Raw genomic sequence first — 22,733 nt, forward strand, 5'->3', positions numbered from 1 at the left:
TCGGGGCTCTGTTGTTTGGGGATCACACGTGGATGTCACCGTGCCAGAGGCTGGGGAAGCAAGAGTAGGAATAAATGATGCTTCAGTGATCAGCAGAAGTACCTCTTCTCTTCAGGGCACCCGTGCCTGTCTGCATCTTTGCTGAGTAAGACTCACACACACTGGATGAAATGAGTTTGAGTTTTGTGCTAAAGAGGAATCGCTATCTTGTAATAAAAAGGCTGATTGTTTCCTAAAGGTTTCTCATTGAGTAGAACATGGCAATTTTAAAATGCATTACAATCTATCTGGCTAAACAATTTAACACGTGGGACTTGCACAGGGCAAGTCTTTTCAAATACACTGGTACCATATACGCTTGGAACCATTACTGAAAGTTTGATGTCCATGCCATTTTAATTAACAATTTTGAAACAATGACAAAAAAAACCCCAAAGTCACACACATTATGGACTATTTACCTGCTAATTCTTTCTTTCATCAAAGCTGCTCCTGCATACAAAAGCATAATAAAAATCCCCATACTGCTAAGAACTAGTAAACAGTTTTCTTCATTTGCATAAACAAGAAAACTCAAACAAATAAAAAGGCCAAGGATTGTCCCTGGCCAAGAACTGGTTAACTAGTTTGAAACTATGCTCAAGACTTCTTGAAAACATATTTGTCTTTCAGCCAAACAATACTGTTAATGTTAAAGTAACACAAAAGCTTTGCTTTAAAAATGTGCTTTTTCTGTTCACAGAGAAACAGTAGTGTAAAAATAAATCATCCATGAAGCATATTTTCATTTTTAATTTTTTCCTTTGATAGATCAGTTGCTTCAAAATCCCTTAACAACCAAGGAAAAAAAAAAGTTACAGGGTTCACATTTTAAAGATTGTCGATTGTATAGACCAAATGTTGCTAACCCACGGAAAGATTTACGGGCCACTTCTGTCACGACCCAAACCCACTGGATTCTATTAACATGAAGCAAATATCTTTATAGTAGTCTACAAGGTTGGTAAGGCATTTCACTGCTTTCTCACACCTTGCTTTTCTCTGGCAAAACCAGCTGTGATCACTCAGCAGGTCCTAAAGAACTAAGTCACAGAAAAGGAACAGATTTTATATTTCCAGGTGACAAGAATGAACAAATAACATGATTTGGGCAATCACTTAAAAGCACATTAGTGCCAATTTTACTACGTTTTACACCGGATGATCAAGTTACTTTAGGACTTAAAAATTAAACAACCCCAAACCTATTTGAAGGAGCTTAGCAAGCCAAGGGCAGTGCTGGGGGTGGGGAAGGAATCCACACTGAGTTTGAGTTTGGCAAAACAAACCAGCTTTACTCTTCAGCTACACTGAACAGTAAAGACCAAAGTGTATTCAGCATGAGGCTGATCATTTGATCATTTGCACACTACAATTAAACGTGCATTTTCACGGATATGCTCTGTTTTTAGGAGATGGTGAGAGTTTGAATTTATTATTAGGAAACCAAAACATTTCACTTAATTGTTTAACATGCGAGATTTTCATGAGGGAATGAAGGTTAGTTACATTTCCAACAGGATTTCAAAACTACATTTTGCCTATTCAACTCTAAAAAGTAAGCTGAATATAAGGCTGAAAGGTTTAGAAGACTAATCAAAGTAACAGAAGTCAGAAAGACAATAACAGTACAGCACCTGAAAATGGGTAATTCACACATTTTTGACATTTATGTCTTGCATAGACAAATATTCAATTTTTTTTCCTCCCAAGACAACTCAGCTTCAGAAAATAAATCTTATATCAACTTCAATTACAATTAAATGCATGTGTTCCAGTTTTTCAAAATAACCAGGGTGGTTTGGGTTTTTGTTTAAGTGCTACAAGTCTAACGGTTTTATGAAACTATCATCCATTGGAAAGACTTTATTTCACCCTTTGGGCTGTCAAGTTCATAACGTCAGGAAGCTGAACTGCCTTCCAATTCTTTTTCCACGTGATTAGAGAAACAAATAGATACATTATTCATGCATTAAGTCTTTGTGGCCTTACTCCACCAGAATATCCATAAACCCGAAGCTACTTTTAAAGCACAGGAACTGGGAACTCTAACTCCTCAGCACAGGTCTGCCTTCTGGCCACATTTTGAACATCAAAACGATATGTGGTGCACACCAGGTCAATGCAAATTCCTGCCCTTCTAAGCCCTCTGTCCATACCCTGGTTTCCACTGGAATAAAACCTAGGTATGCAGGCAAGACAAAGTTGGAGGGTTCTCCAAAAGGTTCCTAATAGTGATCAGGGACCAGAACAAGGAACCAATTCTCTTGCAGGTAAATGCAGCCCAACATGCACCCTTACAGAGTTTCCATGAGGTCAGCAAGACTCCACTTTAATCCAATATCCAGATCTAGGAAACTCTCTGCAGAGCCAGAGCTATGTCTGTTGATTCTAAATGTTTTCCAACATGATTATTTCTTTGGAACAGTAATTTCAAAATATATCCTGATCAATTTGGAATTGATTTACTAAAACACAATGTTTCTAAAGTTAAAGAACAACCAGCAATTGCCTTGCCTGTTACAGAAATCTTGGAAAAATTGGACTGAGAACCCTGTTGTGGGTTAATGATCTAGATTACATAGAAAACAAATTAAAAGTTTCAATAATCATAATTGCAGAAGAATTACATTGATTTTAAAAACAAATTAGTTCTATTGCATATGAATATGACTTCAACTGGGGGCAGGGGGGGATTATACATGGGTTTAAAGTTAGGTCCCCTATAAAGACTTTTTAACTAATGTAAACATGTACCTTTCCTGAATAGTTGTGCTGGTTTTGGCTGGGATAGAGTTAATTTTCTTCATAGCAGCTGGTATGGGGCTATGTTTTAGATTTGTGCTGAAAACAGTGTCGATAATTCAGGGATGTTTTAGTTATTGCTGAGCAATGCTTACACAGCGTCAAGGCCTTTTCTGCTCCTCACCCCACCAGTGAGGAGGCTGGGGGTGCCCAAAAAGTTGGGAGGGGACGCAGCTGGGACAGCTGACCCCAACTGACCCAAGGGATATTCCAGACCATATGATGTCATGCTCAGCATATAAAGCTGAGGGAAGAAGAAGGAAGGGGGGGACATTCGGAGTGATGGCGTTTGTCTTTCCAAGTAACTGTTACACATGATGGAGCCCTGCTTTCCTGGAGATGGCTGAACACCTGCCTGCCCATGGGAAGTGGTGAATGAATTCCTTGTTTTGCTTTGCTTGTGTGCGTAGCTTTTGCTTTACCTATTAAACTGTGTTTATCTCAGCTCACAAGTTTTCTCACTTTTACTCTTCCAATTCTGATGTGGTGCAAGTGAGCAAGCGGCTGTGTGGTACTTAGTTGCTGGCTGGGGTTAGACCACGACAATAGTGATGCTTTGCTTAAACCAGCAATCTTTCTTACACAGCAAAAAAGGATGACACTATTTTTTTAAATCATGAAAAGAACAAGAATTTCTGTGCAGTTCATACCACTACAGAATTCTCACTGAATTAAAAGACAAGGTTTGAGTTCCATATATTAGGCAATACCTTTGATTAACTTGGTAAAGCCTTTTCAGTTTTAGGAATTCACGTTCCTATGTTTTTATGTTTCTAATTTGACAGTAAAACTACTCCTTATTCCCTCTTTCACAGTAAATTCTGCCAACTTCACTTTCCAGATATTGATAAACTTGCTGAAGACAAGGCTGCAAATGTTTCAGAAAAATAAAACTTCTGCTGCAGGTAAGGTGGGGCGAATAAAAAAACCTAACCAGATAACAGTTTCTTTCTGAAAAATAAACTTTCAGAAGTTTACAAACCCTGATGCCTTGTTGTTTCCTACTGAGTTCCAAGTGGCACATAAACTACATATTCCTGAACCCTCTTCCAGCTAGCTGTATTGATATTAAATTGTCTTAATACCCTCTCTCTTTTTAAGATCTCAGTTCTCATAGTTTCAAAGTGTGGGCAAGTGCCCATTGTCACATTATCTCCAAACCACAGAAGTTTTGCCCATTTTGGTTTACCCTTCCCTTCACTGCTGGCTACTTGCTACCTCAAACAAGTCTGCCAGCTGAGGTGCTTCCTAAACCACCTCAAAGCAAGCTGGGGAAAGCTCTGCTGGTAGATCTGAGGCAGCAACAACTGGTCAGAGAGGGAAAGGAGACAGTGAGAAATGGCCTGTTCCTCCAGCATAGGTTGATTTGGAAAAGCTCATTTTTGTGCATAGGCCTGTACGCACTGAGAAGTAGACTATTCATCTGCCTACGTGCTAGAAGTACAAGGATTAACGCACTATTAAACGTGAACAAGGGTAGCTGAATAAAAACCCCCAACAAACCAACATATATAACGGAAACCGTGAGGGTGATGAAGCACTTACGGAGTTAAGAAAAATACAGAATCTGTCTCTCAGTTCTAGTCATCTCAGGTACCCTTTGTAGGAGCAGTAGGCTGCATGTTTCCAAATAAGCATGATTTGTATGACACCTGTCTTTAAATGTTTTGGGGTCAAGCTAGATTTGACAATAGCCTTTGAGATAGCTGTGCTATGTCAAAGCCTTCCTAATTAAATCTTTCATTATTCATTTACTATGCTCTTTAACAAACATGGCACATTAGTGGCAAAGCAGAGAAGTTAGAAGAAAACAAATTCTTTAGAAATTACCACTCCAGCTGGAGTAGATCATTACAGCACTTGAACTAAGCAGCAACATCCTCAGCCAGAAATAAGTGAAAGCCAGAGCAGAAACATCACTTGTGTTGAGTAAAACCCAACGCCAATTTTTCAAAATAGCTACTAGTCACTGAAAACTAGTATTATTCTCCACGTATGTATGCCAATGCTACTGACATTTATTTCTGAAGTTTTTCTTCATGCCAACTTATGCTTGTCTTGAAAGACAATCTTTAAAGACCAGCTTCCAACCATTTAAGCATGTCGAAAAGTACATGCATTAATCCTGCTGAAATCAATGGGACCTAAGCACATGCCTGAGTGTTTTGTGAAGTAGAAATTAAGTATTCAATTAAATATTTGCATCTGTCAAAGGGCTTTGTTCAAATACAATATCTAAAGATTCTAAAAGCTAACATTTTTTTCCTTGTCACGTTAGAAACGCAACTAGATTTGGTCTAAATCAGAAGGAAGTTCTGGCCTTGATCTAACCCAGCATTGTGACAAACAGACAGGGGGAAAAGAGGACGTTGATCATACCGTGAGACTCTTGGAGTCTGTTATTTGTACTTAACAACAGCAAATACAAAGTTCCAAAAGTAAGTCTTCATGGATAGACAAACACAGACTCCAAACTTTGGGAAAAAAAGAAATGAACTGTTACCACAAAAGAAAAAAAACCCAACCAAAAAAAAAAAAAAAAAAGCATTTTCATCACTACTTCTTAGTTTTTAAATGACACACAAGGATTTCTACTCTAATAAAGCCTGCTGTATATTCTGGTAGTATCCTTCAGATTTGAAGAAATTTTATATAAATCCATAAGTTATATTTCTTTTTGTATTAGGGGAAAATATTTAAAATGCAATAAAATAGCAGAGTGATAGCAGAATTCATGAGCATATAGTAGGCAACTTTTCATTTTTCAGATTCAGTTGTACAAACTATAAACTGCTAAATTTCTCTAATAACTGGAAAAGTTGTGGGTATTTGAGTTTACTTACCTGAATACTCATTTAGCAAATACCTTCAGATACAAGTCTAGACACAGAGTTAATGCAATTTGAATATTAGTTTACACATAATATAAATCAATGTTTGACAATATCAAAATCCCATCAAACAGTGGGCTGTTCTTATGCTATTATCAAATATAATATATCACTGTGGGATAGCTGAGAATCATAGAATGCTAGCGTAGGCTTGTTTATTAAATTTGGTCAGTTTTCAGACCTTCCAAATAGGAATACTAAATATTTATTTTTTCCCCTCTGGAAATTCTTTTTTTTTTTTTCCCCTCCTGCTTAATACAGTCGTCATCCCAATTCCTAGTGAATTTATAAAAATATTTTTTATCCAATAACCCCAGCAAGGTAAAAATAGGAGTTTTTATAGCAAATGATAAACAGGCTCACAGACTATGAGAGAAACTAAACTTATTTAAATTGCCATACATTCGCTACTGAATCACACATCAACATTTTCTTTTTATGTGTGTTGCTGTCCACCTCAGACTAGCAGTTTTTAAGGTGCAGAAGCATCTTTCAAATATATGCATCTAACTTAACGATCAAGTTCCACACACTAGTGTCACATGCTTTAAATTTACATCACCTGCCCATCAAGAGCTGTGTTAAATAACAGCACTAATTGAAACTGCGTAATTCTTTAGAAATTGCAGCACTTCCAATTCATATAACAAAGGGGTGCTTATGTGGTTCTTTATATTACTAGATAAAATTTTCTGAAATAAGAAATGAAAAAACACATTTGAAAGAAGTTGCTGCACCTGCAAAAACACTCTTTAAGCTTACTATGAAATACAAAAAAGTGCACCCTTCTATATCTACATATAAAACATATTAGAAATAAAACTTGTGTAAAATGTTTGCTGTGCAAACTATAAAAACAGTCAGTCAGTCCATTCTTTTTCCTAAACATTTTGTCACACTCTCTTGCTTCCTACTGCAGAGAATCGCTGTTATCCAAGACCAGCCCACTGATATTTGTTGTTGAGAGATCTCCTCCATCATCTTCACCGCTGTCTACAGACTCATCCTCACTTTGCCCTGCCATCATAACTTGCTGAACAGCCAAAGTAGCACCATCGGATGACAAAGACTGGAGACTGTCTACATTCATGTTGACTGGAGCTGTAATTGTTACAACAGCACCTGGAGAAGCACAATTGTAGTACTTAAAATCAGAAACCAAGAAAGATGCTAAAGTAATACATATTTATATATAAAAGAGTTTGTTTCTAATCAACAGGAAGAAAACCTAAGGAACTAAATTAAAATAAAAGCTATATAGATTGTCAAACAAATATCAGGAAATGCCAGAATTAATTTGGCCAGGAATCTTGAATTTAGCTGAGTTATGGACACCCATTACACCAATTCTCCAATCATCACAAGACCATTTCCACAACTTACTCCAGCTTAATTCATTGCAGAAAAATGGGAGTGTTCATAGAGATTCAAGGTGACTTGAATGGATAAAGCTGTTGTCAGATTGAGTGGCGGCTGAGGGAAAAGTGGCTACAAACCGGAAAGAAATAAAGCAGCAGGCGGCAGGACAGAAAGGATAGTCCTGAGATTAATGCAGTTATTTATCTTTCTTAAATTGAGTCTATTTTTTGATCTGATGCTAAGGAAGTCACTTCATTGTAAGTCTTTGGAGGCTCCATTACATTTCTCTGCTTCTCAGCATTCAACTTGAAACACACAAGGCATATACAGAATTGCAGATGCTCAGTCCCTCCAGCAATAGTGAAAAGAATGTGAACAGGATGGGGGAGTCATGAAACTGAAACTGCAGTCCAATACTGCTAATCAAACAGAATGCTACTGACACGCATACACATACTGAAAGAAAAAAAGGTTAGATGTGCAGCTAAGTTCTGTTGCTTCATAACTTTTGAAACAAAAGCAATAGTCTGTCAAGATAAATTCCAACAAAATACCCCCCCAAAACACAGAAAATTTTTAAAGAGAGAAAATTGACACATTCCTGTTATGTTTTTCCAGATTAAAAACACATTTATACTGTAATATCAAGAAGTTTCCCTCCCCCCAAAGGTATCAAACCCTTCATTTCCGTTACAGAGGAATCAACTTTATTATCTGTGGTTTAGCCAGTTCTCCTTACCATCCGACATCGTGAGCTCGTTAGATTGCTGCTGAGCAACTCCTGAGGCAATGGAGTCAGGCCAGAACCTTTGAACCGGTCGGTTCTGAGCTGTTTTCTTCTTTGTTTTTGGAGTTTCAGAACAACTGGAATCCAGCATTGGCTGAAGAATTCGCCTTCTAGCATTGATAAACCTAAACACAATCAAAAGGCAAGAAGTACTTATGACCAGTCGGCTATAAATTCTCTCTCTCTCATATACAAAGTACGCAATGGGAAAAAAAAAAAAAAAATTAGGAATATACAATCTTATCCCTACCAGCTTGGCTTGACATTCTTTTTAACATGTAAAACTGCTCCTAGAACACTAGCATCCTTTGATTTTGGCAAACTAGCTATGAAAGTACTTCTATCATTTTGCTGCTAGCAGCATTTCCCCCCCCCCACCTCAGAGGGGGAAGTTCTCCAGACAGCATGACAGATGTACATATTTCACGATCTTATTAAAAACTAAGCACCAGAAAACTTGCTGACAGCACAGCTCAGAAAGCTGATACTCCTCTCATTAGGGTTCGCCTAATATCTAGCCTCTGCCTAACCTAGTTAGTTTTGTCTGGTTTCATTTACTTCCTTAAGCTCCCGCATTACTTATTTTATAGGCTCCCTGGCTTTCCAAGGTCTGGTTCCTTTTCCAGGAGACAATAACAAACACATTTTTCAGATCTTTCCCAATTCCTTTCCGTTCCCTGGTTTTCACTTGTTTACTTTAGCATGCTAATCGCTGCCCTTCCCCTTTCTGCTAGTGAACAAGAAAATACTTAAACCACATCTCACTTAGCTACCAGCAGTTAACTGAGTCCATTTCAATGTAGCTAACTGTGGCAAGGAGCTGTGACTGAGGATAGCATCCCTTGCTAAGTCTGACAAAACACATCCAGGACCCATCTTTACCTGCAATGGAAGGAAGTAGGGTGCAGCTGGCAGGTCGACATGGTGTAATGCAATGCTTTGCAGAGACATTAGTCGGATCCCAGTACCATAGAGTTCCGTTACTACTGTGTCACACAGGCATAGTTACACTGTTCCACTTTTGGAATCAGTGTACTGCCACTATCTTGAGTATTTCCCCACTGGACCCCTCTGCAGCCACGCAGCCAGCGTCATCTTTGAAATCTGAGGAAGATCCCTGTTGGGACTTAGCTGCAACAATTTTAGGAACCAATACCACAAGCAGAATAGGATGCATGTCAGCACCTTCATTTCTCTTCTGCAGGGGCAGGCATATTATCTTAAACCTCTAGTGAAGATAAGACGTGCTAAAACACGTTGAGCCATGAACTAGAGTAGTTGAGGTACTGACACTCTCCATTTGGACATCATTGCTCAGGGGACAGCATCCTTTGATACAAGAGCGGAATGAGTATGTTGACGGTAACTTCTTAAACATTTGCAACCATGATTACCAGAGAACACTTTCCAGAGCTTCAGGTCACTAAATGACTTTAAACTTTTGTTTCTTTACTTGCAGAAGAGACATGAGAGTACTTCCATCTCTTTCAGCAATAGAACACAGTGTAATTCCTTAACGTTGCAAAGTTTTCTGCAGTCCTTATATTATTTAAATGGCACAAGTATTATTATACCTTACTATAAAAATAATATGCTTATGTATGAGTGCATTATTATTATATTTTTATACATATTTTGTAACACATGTAGAACAGTAAGTTCAACTCCAGTTACATTCTCAACTATTTCTCTATGTTGTAAGCACGTGGAAACACCAACAGACATTAAGTAAGAGTTTTTGCTCTTACCAATTGTTAACCTGGAGTAGTGTCAGATTTGTTTGTGCTGCAATCTGTTTCTTCTCATCCTCTGTTGGATATGGATGCTAAACAGGACAAAAAGGCAAACAAAAAAGGCATAAGCTTGTTTCATCTCCTCATCAAAAATAAGGACTCCTTTATTACAACTGATTAAAGCTGCTAGATTAAGACCATCTGACTCGTTAAAACACAAACTTTAGAAACCTCACAAACTTTTATAGATAAAAATAATTTAACAAAGAGTGCTTTACTACAAAAAACTGATTTTATCCTTGAAAGCGTATATGATACCATTAAACTGCTGATGTCTAATTCAGAAGAAAAAGCTTCTCATGTCTGAGGCTGACAGGCTTTATTAAACAGTGTGATCCCTGGGCAACACAGCATGTGATAAGATCTGATTAGTTATGCTGTCTAAAGGCAGTGTCACATGAGAGTACTGACACACATTTTCTACTTAAATAAAGCTACTCCAAACTAAACAGATGAAGAGAGTGCATGTAACATAAAAGACATACACACAGTTTCCCTGTATCATTTGTCTGTTGTAAAATAGTTATAAAAGACAAAAAAAACAAACCCAAAAAACAATCAACTAAACATTGTGATACAACTGGAGACTCATTTATCCTTTCAGGATAAGTATTTATGCAAAGGAAAGACATTCTATTGAAAGCACAAGTAGACAGTAAAACACTTAGTACATATTAGAAGGATCGTTGGAAAGGAGATAAAGCCAGAAAACTTAAAATTTTCTCTCTCAAAAAAACCCCAACCACCAAAAAACAAACCACCAAAACCCACAGAACACAGATGGAACTATTTTTCCTTGTGCCATGAACCAGGGTGTAGAGAGCATTAAGTTCTCAACACAGTGAAATGAAGAAAGATCCCTTTTCACAATGTTTATTGAGATCATGAGGCACAAATGTAACACACTTATTAAAATAGTAATAAAAAAAAAATCGTCCGACATTAGACAGTGGAGCTACTCCAAATGACTTCAGGGAAAACTGAACTGAGATTACACAAATGACAACAGAATAAATTCACCTTCTTTATGAAGCAAAATCATACGAGACCACATAAAAGAGTTACGTAAAAACCTGTGACTCCTGATCATGTTCAGTCCTTACCCCTATGTGCTGAAAAAGCCAAGATCTCATCACATTTGTAGCGTGCTTGGGAAGAACTCCTCTCTTATTTTTCGATGAGCCATCATCTTGATGCAAGATGCCTAGATCTTGGTTTAATTGCAACTGAAGCTGCACATACAATTTTAGAAGAAATAAGGCAGTTAAAGTAATAGCAGTATTCTGTATCAATGTATGAGTAACTCGTTTATAGAAGGAATGAAAAGGCTTGAAGCATGCTGATTATAAAAAGCTACTTAATTTGCTAGGGAAGACTTACAATAGCAGCTCTCCTACAATAGCATTCCAAAATGTCTTTATCCAGGGAAAATGCTGGATCAGATTTCTATAGTTTCCACATTTCACGTAACTTCTGTTTTAAGAATTACAGCTGTTATTAGGCTATGTGACCTTGTGACAATAGCCAAATGTTGATTTTCTATAATTTAGAATAAAATCCACCTATGCAGTATATGTCAGATTAATCCTCTGTACTAATCTACACTATCTTAGGGATCTGATTGCCTTTTCACCCTATTTAGTGATTTGCACATGTGAAGAGCAACTGAAAAACACAATGCTGAATATAATTGCTGTGTGCAAACATAAACAACTATGGAAGCTGTAAAATAGTACTGATTTAAGACTTAGATGAATGACTTAGTAAAATTAGTTATTATGCTAGAGGTGCAAACAAAGATGCTAAAGGTCCTGCTAAACAAAGGCATCCAAAATCTCAAAGAGCAAGAAGATGTATATGGTAGAACCCTTAACTGACTTTACAACACTCTTACTATTTTCCTAGAGGTTCATACTTCTTTCTCACTTTTTCTTTCTTTTTCACTTCCTATGGATATACCAAATCATTTGCACATTGGTCATCTGAACATTAGGGAATACATTCTTAAATGCTTACGCAGAGATAACAAGAAACAGCACATAAATTGCATACAAGATTATATTTCAGACAATTATAACTTAAATCATTCTAAATCAGTTTTTTCCAACAGCACAGAGCAATTTCTTCAACCCAGTCATTATGTCTATGTCCTGTATGAAACAAGTTTTAAACGAGGTTTAAGCTATCAAATTACAACAAATATATATTACAACAAATATATATATTTGAAGCATACTTTTATTTCCAAAATAATGTCTTATTCTAAATAATCTGCTTGTGTATGGAGGCTTTATAATGAACTTTTAATAACTCTCCCCCAGTATTTTTCCCCTACCTCCACAGCATTCTGAAACACTGAAAAATATTTTGAAAAAGAATTTCCTATGGGTGGCAAGGAACACAGGTCCGAACCTATGTATAGTAGGAGAGTCCTACTAACATCAAGAGTAGCCACAGATATATATAGAAGGTCAAGTCCTCTTTTTGTTTATAGGCTATAGGGACTATTTTCCACTCAGTGTTTAATTTTTTTTATCAGAGGTATAAAAAGCATTTTTCTTCAAAACCACTTCAGTCTAGAAGAATAATTTTACACATTTATTTCTGAAAGGTATCTGATCTGAAGACAGAACTGCATGCATCCTAGGGAAGAATATGGGCAAGTACGTATATGCCACTGCCAATAAAAATAACATAAGAATACTCTAACCATACTTTTTCGGTTGGAAGGTCAGAAGAAGGAAGAAGAGAAGACTGAGTCAGTGATTCCCAACAGATTTTATGCTGTGGAGATGGCAGCTCCTCATTCACATTTTTAACTGACTCTGGATTCCTGGAAGATTTGATTTACCACTTCCTGCTACAGGAGAAAGCTAGCAAGGTTTTCCCTAACTGAAGATGGTCTAGTTTTCATGTTTCCTTCTCCTTACTTGTTTCTTTGAGCTCTCCAGATCTAACTCTTAAGAGCCTCCCCCAAAAAGAGTGCTGGCCCTTATCTTTTAGGGTATGATATAACGAGCCCAATGTGAGATCTCCCATAGTCTCAACTGAGTATTTTGAAGGTTTTATGGCAAAATGCTTCTCAACATACATAAATTCTGAAATACATACAGTTTCACAGTACTAGTGGTTGCCATCATGACAAAAAGTCGTATTTCTGACAACAGCAGTGTGGCACCATAATGCAATATAGCAAATCTATCCAGCCATAAACCTAGTTCATCAATTAGAAAAGTTTTAGTCATTGAAAAAGTGTCTACTTAATTCAGCGGGTTTTTTGGTTTGGTGGGGTTTTGTTTGTTTGTTGGGTTTGGGAGTGGGGTTTTTTGTTTTGTTTTGTTTTTAAATCTGTGTACCTGTTCTTTTCTGCCATCAGTAAAAAAGATATTTAACAGGTAGGAACTATGATGACCTGTCATGGCAAGGGAGATCTGTCTGGGACCTTATCGCACGTTATACAACTTGTAACTCCTATAGAAGTGCTTGCATTAATTTTACATTAGTCACTCTGTGTGTGTACACAGAGCTTATTCTGACAGTGTGTCAAATTTAAACCGAAACTCTTAAAACCAGTGAGATTTATTTGAACCCAGAATACTATTGTGTGAAGCCCATGAAACAAACCTGAGAGTTCTGAATCCGAATAGTCCCAGGTGACAGTGCTTGTGTCACCACTTGACCTTGTGGAGTGACCACTGTGACTGGTTGATACACTGTCCCCCCTTGAAACAAAACAGCAACAAAGATTATAGGTAAGTAAAAGGCCTTCAAATATTACTCTCTTTAAACACACAAACACATCAGCACTGCAGACAATACAATGGTTTTGATAATACATCAACTATTCTTCCCTGTGTTTTAGGCATTCTAAATCTATTTTCAAAAGGAAAATGCCATGACTTTCAGGCTATAAAATAGTTCAGCGTTTTAACTGAGCTAACTCTTCAGCCAACAAGGGACACACCACCAAAACCACACCTATGTGTGTCGACTGGTTAGGGCAGTCAGCTGGGTGACACCTAGATATCCAGATCAACCAAGGTGACAGAATCTTGGTGAATGCATAGTGGGTCCTGGGCACCAGAGCCACAAAGCACATATTGTGCCTCAGGGTAACCTATCTGCAAGTATATGCTGTAGGAGCTGACTACATTGCTTTGTTGCATTTGTAGTCAAGGGGTTTTTCTGTTTGTTTGTTTTAAAACCTTGCTTAGAAGCAAGATAAAACATTTCAGTTCAAGCATCATCCCTATACAATAGTAAAACAGCTTGGACATCAGGTGTGGTTCCAAACTCCATACAGCATGAGACAGCTAGCAAGTGCAATATTTTAGGTAATGCATTTTTTTGTCAAACAGAATTGTTTAGTAAAACACTCCAGTCTCTGAAATGTCTTCTAACAAAAGTAGCATTGCACAGAAAGATCTCTTAATATATGTAACCTCCACTCACATATGCATACTTGGTACACATATAAATTAAAGGAACATTCAGAAGCCAGTAAGGTGCTTGACCGTATTGTAACAGCTTTTCAGGTATTAGAGTAAAAACACATTTTAAAAAATATTTGTGTATTTTTTGTAACAACTATAAAAAGAAACCAAAATGAAGACCAAGGTGCCAGTTTTTTCTTCACTGTGTCATACCTGCTACTGTTGCCATAGTTACATTTCCCTGCTGCAATGCTGATGCTGGCACCATAATCCCTTGGGGACTGAGTGTGCCTGCGATGGCACTTGGAATTTGCTAGAAAAATAAAACAATTAGTTGCTTGCATTTTTTTTTTTTAAGTTTAGGTTTGGGGTTTTTTTGAAGCAGATAAAGCATGCTTGTGTAATTTTGGCTCTAAAAATACATTTGGAGTCTAAATACAGGATTAACTTCAAAGAGAAAGAGACTTCATTAGAGGTTCATCATTACCTACATTAACTTTATCATTATCACCAACCATTACCTTTGAAAACCCTCACGAAAGCAACTGTTAGAAAAGACATAAAACTATCATGAGAAATTTTAGGAAAGAAATTATTCTAGGTATATAAATACTAAGAGAAACAGTTTCAAAGGCACAAGGGAAAAGGACAGATGAAATGGACCCTTGATGCTCCTATTACAAGCATCAAAGCTTTTCAATTTTAGTTATTACCTTAATTCCTTCAATTTCAAAATAATGTATTTTGAAATTGAAATTTCGAAAACCTAAGTAAGGAGTTCAGACAGTGAAGTTTAAAAGTCATTGAGGCTTTTCATAATACACAGCATCAAACACATTACTAAGTCAGAAAAGGACCATCCCCTAAGACTAGGTATCTAGTAGGTAGACAGATGGCAGGGCTCACTTTCCAGCATCTAACAGCAGAAGCATCAACCATAACGTACTAACTGTTGTCAATTTACTACAAAAAATGCAATTGGTTATTGCATTTAGGTAGTGTCAACAATGTATAAACTGAGATTCACATGTATAGAAATGGGTACTGTTGATAACTACACAGTTACCCCAGGTCACATGCAATGACATACATCTCAAATATTGCAACTATAATCCATCAGACATTGTCTATTTGTTCCACAATACAGATTGTGTATAAAAAGTATCAGTCATCTCAATATTTTAATGAAGCAGACTAGACTAAGGAGACCTTCTTAACAAGGAATTTTTTTTCTTCTCCTTTGTTTATTCTTTTTCCTAGCCTCCTTCCAACAAAATTTTAAATCCAGACTATTCTGAATATCTCTATTTGCTGAACTGAAGGAAATCATAAAAGGAAGACAAACAAACAAAAAAAAAGTGACTCTATGTTCCGGTCATTTCAAGAAATTTGTCTATCAGGCAGTGGTGCACAGGTGTGCACAAAAGAAAATAAATACAACAAATAGCTCTTTCTACTCTTAACCGATTTTGAGAAAGTGAAAGAAACTGCAGAAACCCTTCAGACTAATAGCAATAGAAGTGTAGTTATAACTTCCTAAGGAAATCTAAGCAAAAATATACTTACCTGTATTTGAAACATACCTGAGATTGCACAGGTGAATAAGGACTTCCAGGCTCTCCACTTAATAGAGTTTCACTATTCATTTTTGTCTTCAGGCAGGCAATGTAACGGCTACAGAAATCCTTACAGAGTTCATTAACCTTTTCTAGCTCAAGCAGATGGATACGTAGAACTTGGATTGCTTTTACCATCTAGGGAGCAAATTGGAAAAAAATTTAGAAACAAAGTAACTGTTAATTTAAAAAATATTTAATGTGAGATTTAAGCAAACACTACTTTCCAGTAACAACAACCATCCAATTAAAGCAGAGTTACTAATTGCTAAGTGCTAACTAGAGTTCCCTAGCTCTGACCATTATGGTCCTGAAACGTGAAAGGAACATGTTTACATACAAAACCTGTATCCTTCCACTGCATAAGTAAACTACCATACAGGGGAAAAAAACACAATAACAATACAATCTTTGTCTCTGTCACATGCAACACATTAGGAAGACAGAGCATAGTTAAGGTGTACACAGAGCACAGAATGAACCTGCATGTCCATATGATCTTTATCCCCATCATACAACTCTGGGTCATATACCACATTAAGACCACAAGTGAAGGAAGGCAATCCCATCCACACATATTATTTGGAAAGTGTGGCTGGAACAGCCTTAGTAAGCAATAGTCATCTTGAACTACATATCAGAAATAACAAGTTCAGTTCCACATTACACCCTGACCCAAGAAAACCAAAAGCATACAGATGAATTTGAGATAAACTGAGGAAAACCCTTAGCACGAATTTGTCACACAGATTGCTAGGGAGGGTGAAAGGTACAGGAAACGGCCTGCCATCTCACCTGTAACAAAAATACAATAGCTTTTATTTTTCTGTAAAATTAGAATAAAGAGGTCACAAAGTTTGTCACATTGTTCAACGAAGCTTAAAGTAATCAAACAGTTCTTCAGTCCTAGAGTTTCCAAGTTCCTCTGCAATTGTATGTCAAAGATTAAGAACTCTGGGGTAAAATCATGTAAGAACTTTCAGGTGAGGAGATGGTTTCTGAAATAGAAACCATTAAACACAAAGCACTAAACCCAATAACAAATCCATGTTTAAACAAAAATTGAAGTACAGGAGACATGTACGTGATGAGAATACTTATCATGCTTACTGCGAGAAAAAGACTCGTAAGCTTGGATAGCTAATGGTATTACATACTGCATAAAAATAGCTTAGGTTATTGTAAGGGTCATGGCACAAAATCAAAAGCTAAAACCAAATCTAGATGGTCTAAATTTTCACGAAGCAGTATGAAATCCAGGACATTCAAATATGTACATAACACATTGGCAAAGTAATTACTTTATTTTTTATATAGCGTGCCATCCCCAACATTAACTTGCTATGCTATATCTCCAAGAAAAATATCCTTCAGTTTTATGAAACTGAATAGATTATGATTTTTGAAACGTAGTGCAGAGCTTGATTTTAGCATTATTTAGAAAAATATGTCCTAAATGTCCCAGGTCATTTACCTGGCCAGAGCACTGAACCCAATGACCAGAAATGATAGCTTACTAAATAATCCGCTTATTACTTCTAACTAAAGAAGCCAACTGGGAGCTGAAGTTGCCTTTGTTCAAAGCACCTGCAGGAGATCAAGGCAGGCAAACTTCTGCATGTACTCCCCTCTCCACCACAATGACTTTAGCTTTCACTGTGACAGATCTTTTCCCTGTTTTTTCAGGAAAAGGTATTCCAGTTGTATGACACTCACCCAGTGTAGAAAATTGTATGTTACAATTAACAATAGAAAAAAAAACCTGAAGTGATAACAAAAAAGGAAATCTTATCCCTTCTCAGGGCTAAAAAGACAAAAAACCAAACCCACACCATCTATCTTTAAAAGCACAGCTGCAGAAAAACCTGAGCTGTAGACTTGAGGCAGTTGATCCAAATTAAAATATGGTAACTCTTATAACCTATGACACCACAAGCCTTTGAAATAATAAGTGTAATGGCCCAGCGCTGAGGTATATAAAACAGCAATCTTCTAAAACAGCCCTCAGCAGTGGTTGCTGTTTAAACTGTGTTTAAGTACCTTTAAACACAACCAAGTTAAACTATGCAAGTTTAACTAGATTTTAACACAAAACAAAGGTCATCTGTGTTTAATGATATTCTGCTCCTTTCAGAATTATTAATGATTGTTTTCCAATACTGCAATAGCCAGAGTTTCAGAGACAAAAAAGCTTAAATTACAAAATTCTTCATGTGTGGCAGACCAACACAGAGCACATATATTAGCGAATGCGTTGAACATTTGGCTAAAACTGATGTAACAAAAATATACCTTTGGGCACATAACATGTGACCATATCAGTGATTAGTTTTGCTCAGTCAGGAGGTTTCTTTTTTCTTAAACCATTACCCATATTTATATTATTTATTTATCAGCATTTGTTTGGAGGAAAGATAAAAGTCCTTTCTTCAGCTTAGATTTAGTTTCAAATTGATGGTTGATACTTGAAGTGAAAATTGAATTAAAGTCAAAATTAACCATAAACCAAGAATTAGTAACACTACCCAGGTTTCTACAGAGCCACACACAGTCACGCTACTCTTACAGGAAGCTGCGCTACTGTGGTTAGCAAAGCAAACAAAACTTTGTAAATATGCCATGCCTGTCACCAGGACTTATTTGCTCATTTACAACTACACTAATTGTGGCCATATGGCTCCTGGTCTCTTGCAGCATGGGTGGACCAAACTTAAAATCTGTTGGCAGAAGTTCACTTTTTCCTTGCAACTAAAAAATAAAAAAAAATTTAAAAAAAAAAAGGAAAAAAGAAAATCAAGAACTGCTGATAAAATCACCCATGTTGAGCAAAGGTAATACAAATAAATGTTTCCAGACAGATCACAGCAGCAGTAATATTTCATTCCTATGTTCTTAAAAGGCATACCTTAAAAAAATCTGTAACAACCATGTTTTTGTTATTTAGTGCTACTGAGTAGAACATGCCACAGAAGAATGAATTTTTATAACCCACTTGATTCAGCCTTTTCAGCTGTAGAAATAAACCTGGAGCATCATTTCAGAGAAATGCACAGTCAGAAGTAACCATGAGATATACGTATATTGTTGAAACTGTTGTAAATAAAGATAATGGTAAACATTAAGCAGGGGAAGACTACTGAAAAACTTCTAGTTCTTGCTAAAACTGCTATCCAGAGCATATTCACATATAAACGTATCATATATTAAATTTGGAGACATCTTTAGCCCTAAAAAAGCTTTAGATGATGCCTGCATCCTGTCTTTTCAGTGCCTCAAGCACGTGGTGCAAAGGGCACAGAACACACTATGCACTACCTTAGTCATAACCCCCAGCTCACTTTTGTTTATCTAAAACATATACCCACAATTTTTTATGGATTTCAGGGCATATAACATAATCATATAGCAAATACATATGTGGACAACATATATGAAAGGATCTCCATATACTGACAAGTAATCTTCTCACTCAAATGACTCTTCTCATTTGCAAAAAGGAATTAAAATACGTACATTCACAGCTCACCTACCTTCCCGAGCAAATCCCTCTGGGGCGATTTAGGTCTTCAGGGAAGAAGACAAACTCTGGGAGAAGGGGTATTTTGTTTTCATTTGCTTTGATTTGATAGCCTCCCTCCCCTATTTTGAGTTCCCAGCTACGAGACATAGCTAGGAAAGGTATGACTACAGGTTTATGAAACAGTTCTGCAGATAACAATAGTAAGAACACTTTTCAGAAATGCAAAAGCATGGCTTGTTCACTCAAGAATATTCAGATGACATCAGCCAGCTTTACCACCACTACAACTTTCCCTAACACAACTAAAAATTCAATAGGATAGCCTTTGAGAAGAGGTTACTGAACCAAAAATCCTTACCCCAAATGAAACAAAAAACTCAGGGGTCTTCAAAAAAGGCAGTGTCCTGTTCAAATACAAAAGTGAGAGTATATTTAACACCCCATGTTTTGTATTGTTTCTAGACTTGATAAAGCTTTAAGTAACCTGCTCTGACTTCACAGCTGACCCTACTTTGTGCAGGAGGTTAGACTACAGACCTCTTGAGCTTGTAATCCAACCTGAATCATCCTACAGTCCTATGAATGTGGGGAAATTAAAAAAGCCACCCATACATGGGAAGAGTTTACCCTGAACAGAAGCTATACAGGAGGTAGGAACCACCCTGAGGCAACATGAAGTTTCTGCAGTGGCTGGGTAACAGTAAGCAAGAAAGAAGTGTTAAGTACTGAATGTCTTAAGACATAATGTAATCTGTGAAAGCTCTAAAAATTATCTGCAAACACTCATGCTGAACAACTTATAGGGACAGGTTCCTCCATGCCTTAGAAGTCCTAAGCACAAAAGGATACTAATGGAGAACAAAAAGAAGTTGGTTCACCGGTTTTTTCCAAGATCTGTTTTATCTGTGAAAAGGAGACAGAGATGTCAAAGGGTAAGGGGCAAAGGTTAAGAAGCTAAGGGTAAGAAGCTCCAACAGATGATACTCCATGTTATGGGAATATAGCTGAGCACACTTCCAGAAAGAAGCATGTGCACTTGGGAACCTCTGGCTAGCAATACAGACCACCAAGATTTGGTTTTTAACAGCAAACAGCTCTTCTGGTACTGATGCTTGATATAAGGACTAGAGGTGGATGCAAAGTAACAAGTCAAAAAGATAAGGAGGAAGTTAAAGCTCTGGGAGAGAAAGCACACTTCCAGTCTAGCAAGTAAAGCAGGAGCACAACCTTCAGCTTCTACTTCCTTCCCACAGGGACTAGGATTTGAAAAGCGGAGGTTTGCAGCACTTCTTGCAGCTAATCGGCACTTGATATCAAGTTCAGAGAAAAATCAATGGAGACACAGACAGCATGAGTGACCAAGAATCAGAAAGGAGAACAAAATTGTTGAAAACCAAAAGATCCCTGTAGAACACATTCCAAGATAGAGGATAATTCTGACTCCATGCTGTGCCACGCATATCTGTAAGAGCTAAGTATTTACTGTAAAAAATCATAAACTTGTACCTTTCTTTTACCTCCCTGAATAGCCTAACCTGTGTGGTCAGAGTCAGGGAAGTTGGAAGGGAAAAGTTTCAAAGTTCTGTTTGCGGCAAATAGTTCTTGAAAAGCAAGTATGTAACTCCCACAGAAAAGCCACTTTCTTTGTATATTTATTAGGGATGGACTGAACTCCTTCTGACTGGAAGATGAATCTGCATTAAAAGTAAAGACATACCTAGAATGTCAAGACTTCCTAGATCTCAGGACAAGCTGATAAAATCTGTCCAGGAGCTAGCACTGAAGCTTCTCAGTTTTCTTTCAACAGATCTCAGAATTAAACTTTGCATTTTCCTGTGATATGCTCTTCCTTGGAAGGAAAAGAGGAATCTTATACACCTCTCAGACAAAGGAAGAGACAACAACTGAAACTTCATGCTTCAGGGAAGCCATAACAGTTTTGTAGGTTTTTTAGAGCTGCAGGTTTTGAACACAAACCATTGCTGACTCTATTACGTGAATGCACATACAGAAAAAGAACAGGAACATAGCAATAAATCAAATAAAAAAACATGCTTAATCCAGGTCATTTCACAGAGTACCTTAAGAATTCATTTAAGGAAAAAAAGCCTTCCACAAGAAAGTGCGATTTTTTCCACCTCTTTCCAAATTCTTACAATCTCTTCTGAGAAATTCTCGCTCTTCTAAATATGCTGAAGCCCAATACCAAAGTTCTGACCCAATCCAGAAGCCATCAATATTTATAGAAATGTTCTCATCCATTTCACTGCAAATGCCCTATTTTGACAATGTGTCTGACATTCAGTCTTGGGAAAGACACTGCAAAAGTAAAAGGCCTAGTAACACTATTTCTGTGTTGACCATAACACTTTGCCATGCTGCTTCAAGATCACCAACTGACGCTGTTGGAGTGGTTAACTAGAAAGAATGGAATCCCTCCATCTAGATAATAAAAAAGGTTTGAAACTTGGTTTACAAGCCAGGCTTAGCAATATATGCATATCCTTAAAAAATTAAGTTTCAGGTGGATGCTACCTGTATTTCCCAGTGCTGAAATCCTTTATACTAGTAATGCAGGAAACCACTGATTAATTTAGAATGGGAACCATAATACCAAAGTAACAAGGTAATCTAGACTGTCGCTTACTAAGAGCTACTCAAGTTAGAACAACCATACACTGCTCTTAATAGGCTTCCTTTCTGGTCAAACTGATCTATTGCCTGTGCTGTCCGATTAACATTCTGTGGTCCTCTGGATGAAAACCAAACTTTTCCTTTGGAATATTCCAGGCATTTCAAGTGAGTGCGTAATGTGAAACATTGCCAAGATTGTAAGAGGCCCTACAATCAGTATCTGTGACCCTTCACAATTTCTGTTATCTAGTCGATTAGCCTATAGGCGGTATGGAGCCTGCAACAATATTCTGTTGTTTTGGAGCCGTTAGTTTAAGCTCCATCACAAAAACTGTGCGCTGTAGTTGAATTCTACGTGCCACTTCCAGAAGAAGGAAAAAAACTGAAACAGCTGAATTAGTGGCCAATTTCCTTACTGTAGGCAGGCCTGTGACTCTTTTCAGATAGGACTTGAATTTGGCTCTTTATACTATACTATACCGTTCAATCCATCTCAGTTTAGCTCTGACTCCAAGTTGAATGATTGCTACTGAGCAAGCATTTACACCGTATTTGTTTGACTCTGCTGGGGTCAGATAAGAGCACAGGTGGAAAGTAAGTAGTTGTCTGGCCTACCTGCTCCACCGTTCTGCCTCGTTCTAATTAGCAGTCTTCACTAGCTTCTCCTTTCAAGTGAATGGTTGATTTAACATTGGAGTTAAAAAGGAATGGACGGCAAGAACAGAAGACCTAACAAAGGTGCACAATATTACAATCCCTCTCTACTAAAAAGAGATATTTCATCTATATAAAAATGTATATATTTATGCAACCAAGGCAGAAAAAACTGCCCAGCTACAGCCTTCTCTGTGCAAGC

The 22,733-nt window shown here is 37.2% G+C and overlaps 1 protein-coding gene across 8 annotated transcripts in view; it reads right to left on the bottom strand.

Moving 5' to 3' along the window:
- Positions 1–371: 371 nt before the first annotated feature.
- The window catches only part of PKNOX1 (PBX/knotted 1 homeobox 1), a 47,585-nt gene continuing 25,223 nt past the window's right edge, over positions 372–22,733 (bottom strand). For 7 of the 8 annotated variants that reach the window (XM_052793857.1, XM_052793851.1, XM_052793856.1 and 4 more), the window contains 7 exons: positions 15,691–15,861; positions 14,321–14,420; positions 13,299–13,396; positions 10,778–10,906; positions 9,630–9,706; positions 7,834–8,006; positions 372–6,857 (listed from right to left, as the gene is read on the bottom strand). In XM_052793857.1, coding sequence (XP_052649817.1) covers positions 6,646–6,857; positions 7,834–8,006; positions 9,630–9,706; positions 10,778–10,906; positions 13,299–13,396; positions 14,321–14,420; positions 15,691–15,861 — 960 coding nt within the window. In that variant the 3' untranslated portion in view covers positions 372–6,645. Of the gene's footprint in view, positions 6,858–7,833; positions 8,007–9,629; positions 9,707–10,777; positions 10,907–13,298; positions 13,397–14,320; positions 14,421–15,690; positions 15,862–19,253; positions 19,552–22,733 lie in introns of those variants that run through there. The other variant, XM_052793858.1, reaches the window with a different exon arrangement.

Source organism: Harpia harpyja, chromosome 8 (assembly GCF_026419915.1).
Source record: "Harpia harpyja isolate bHarHar1 chromosome 8, bHarHar1 primary haplotype, whole genome shotgun sequence".
Lineage (NCBI taxonomy): Eukaryota > Metazoa > Chordata > Aves > Accipitriformes > Accipitridae > Harpia > Harpia harpyja.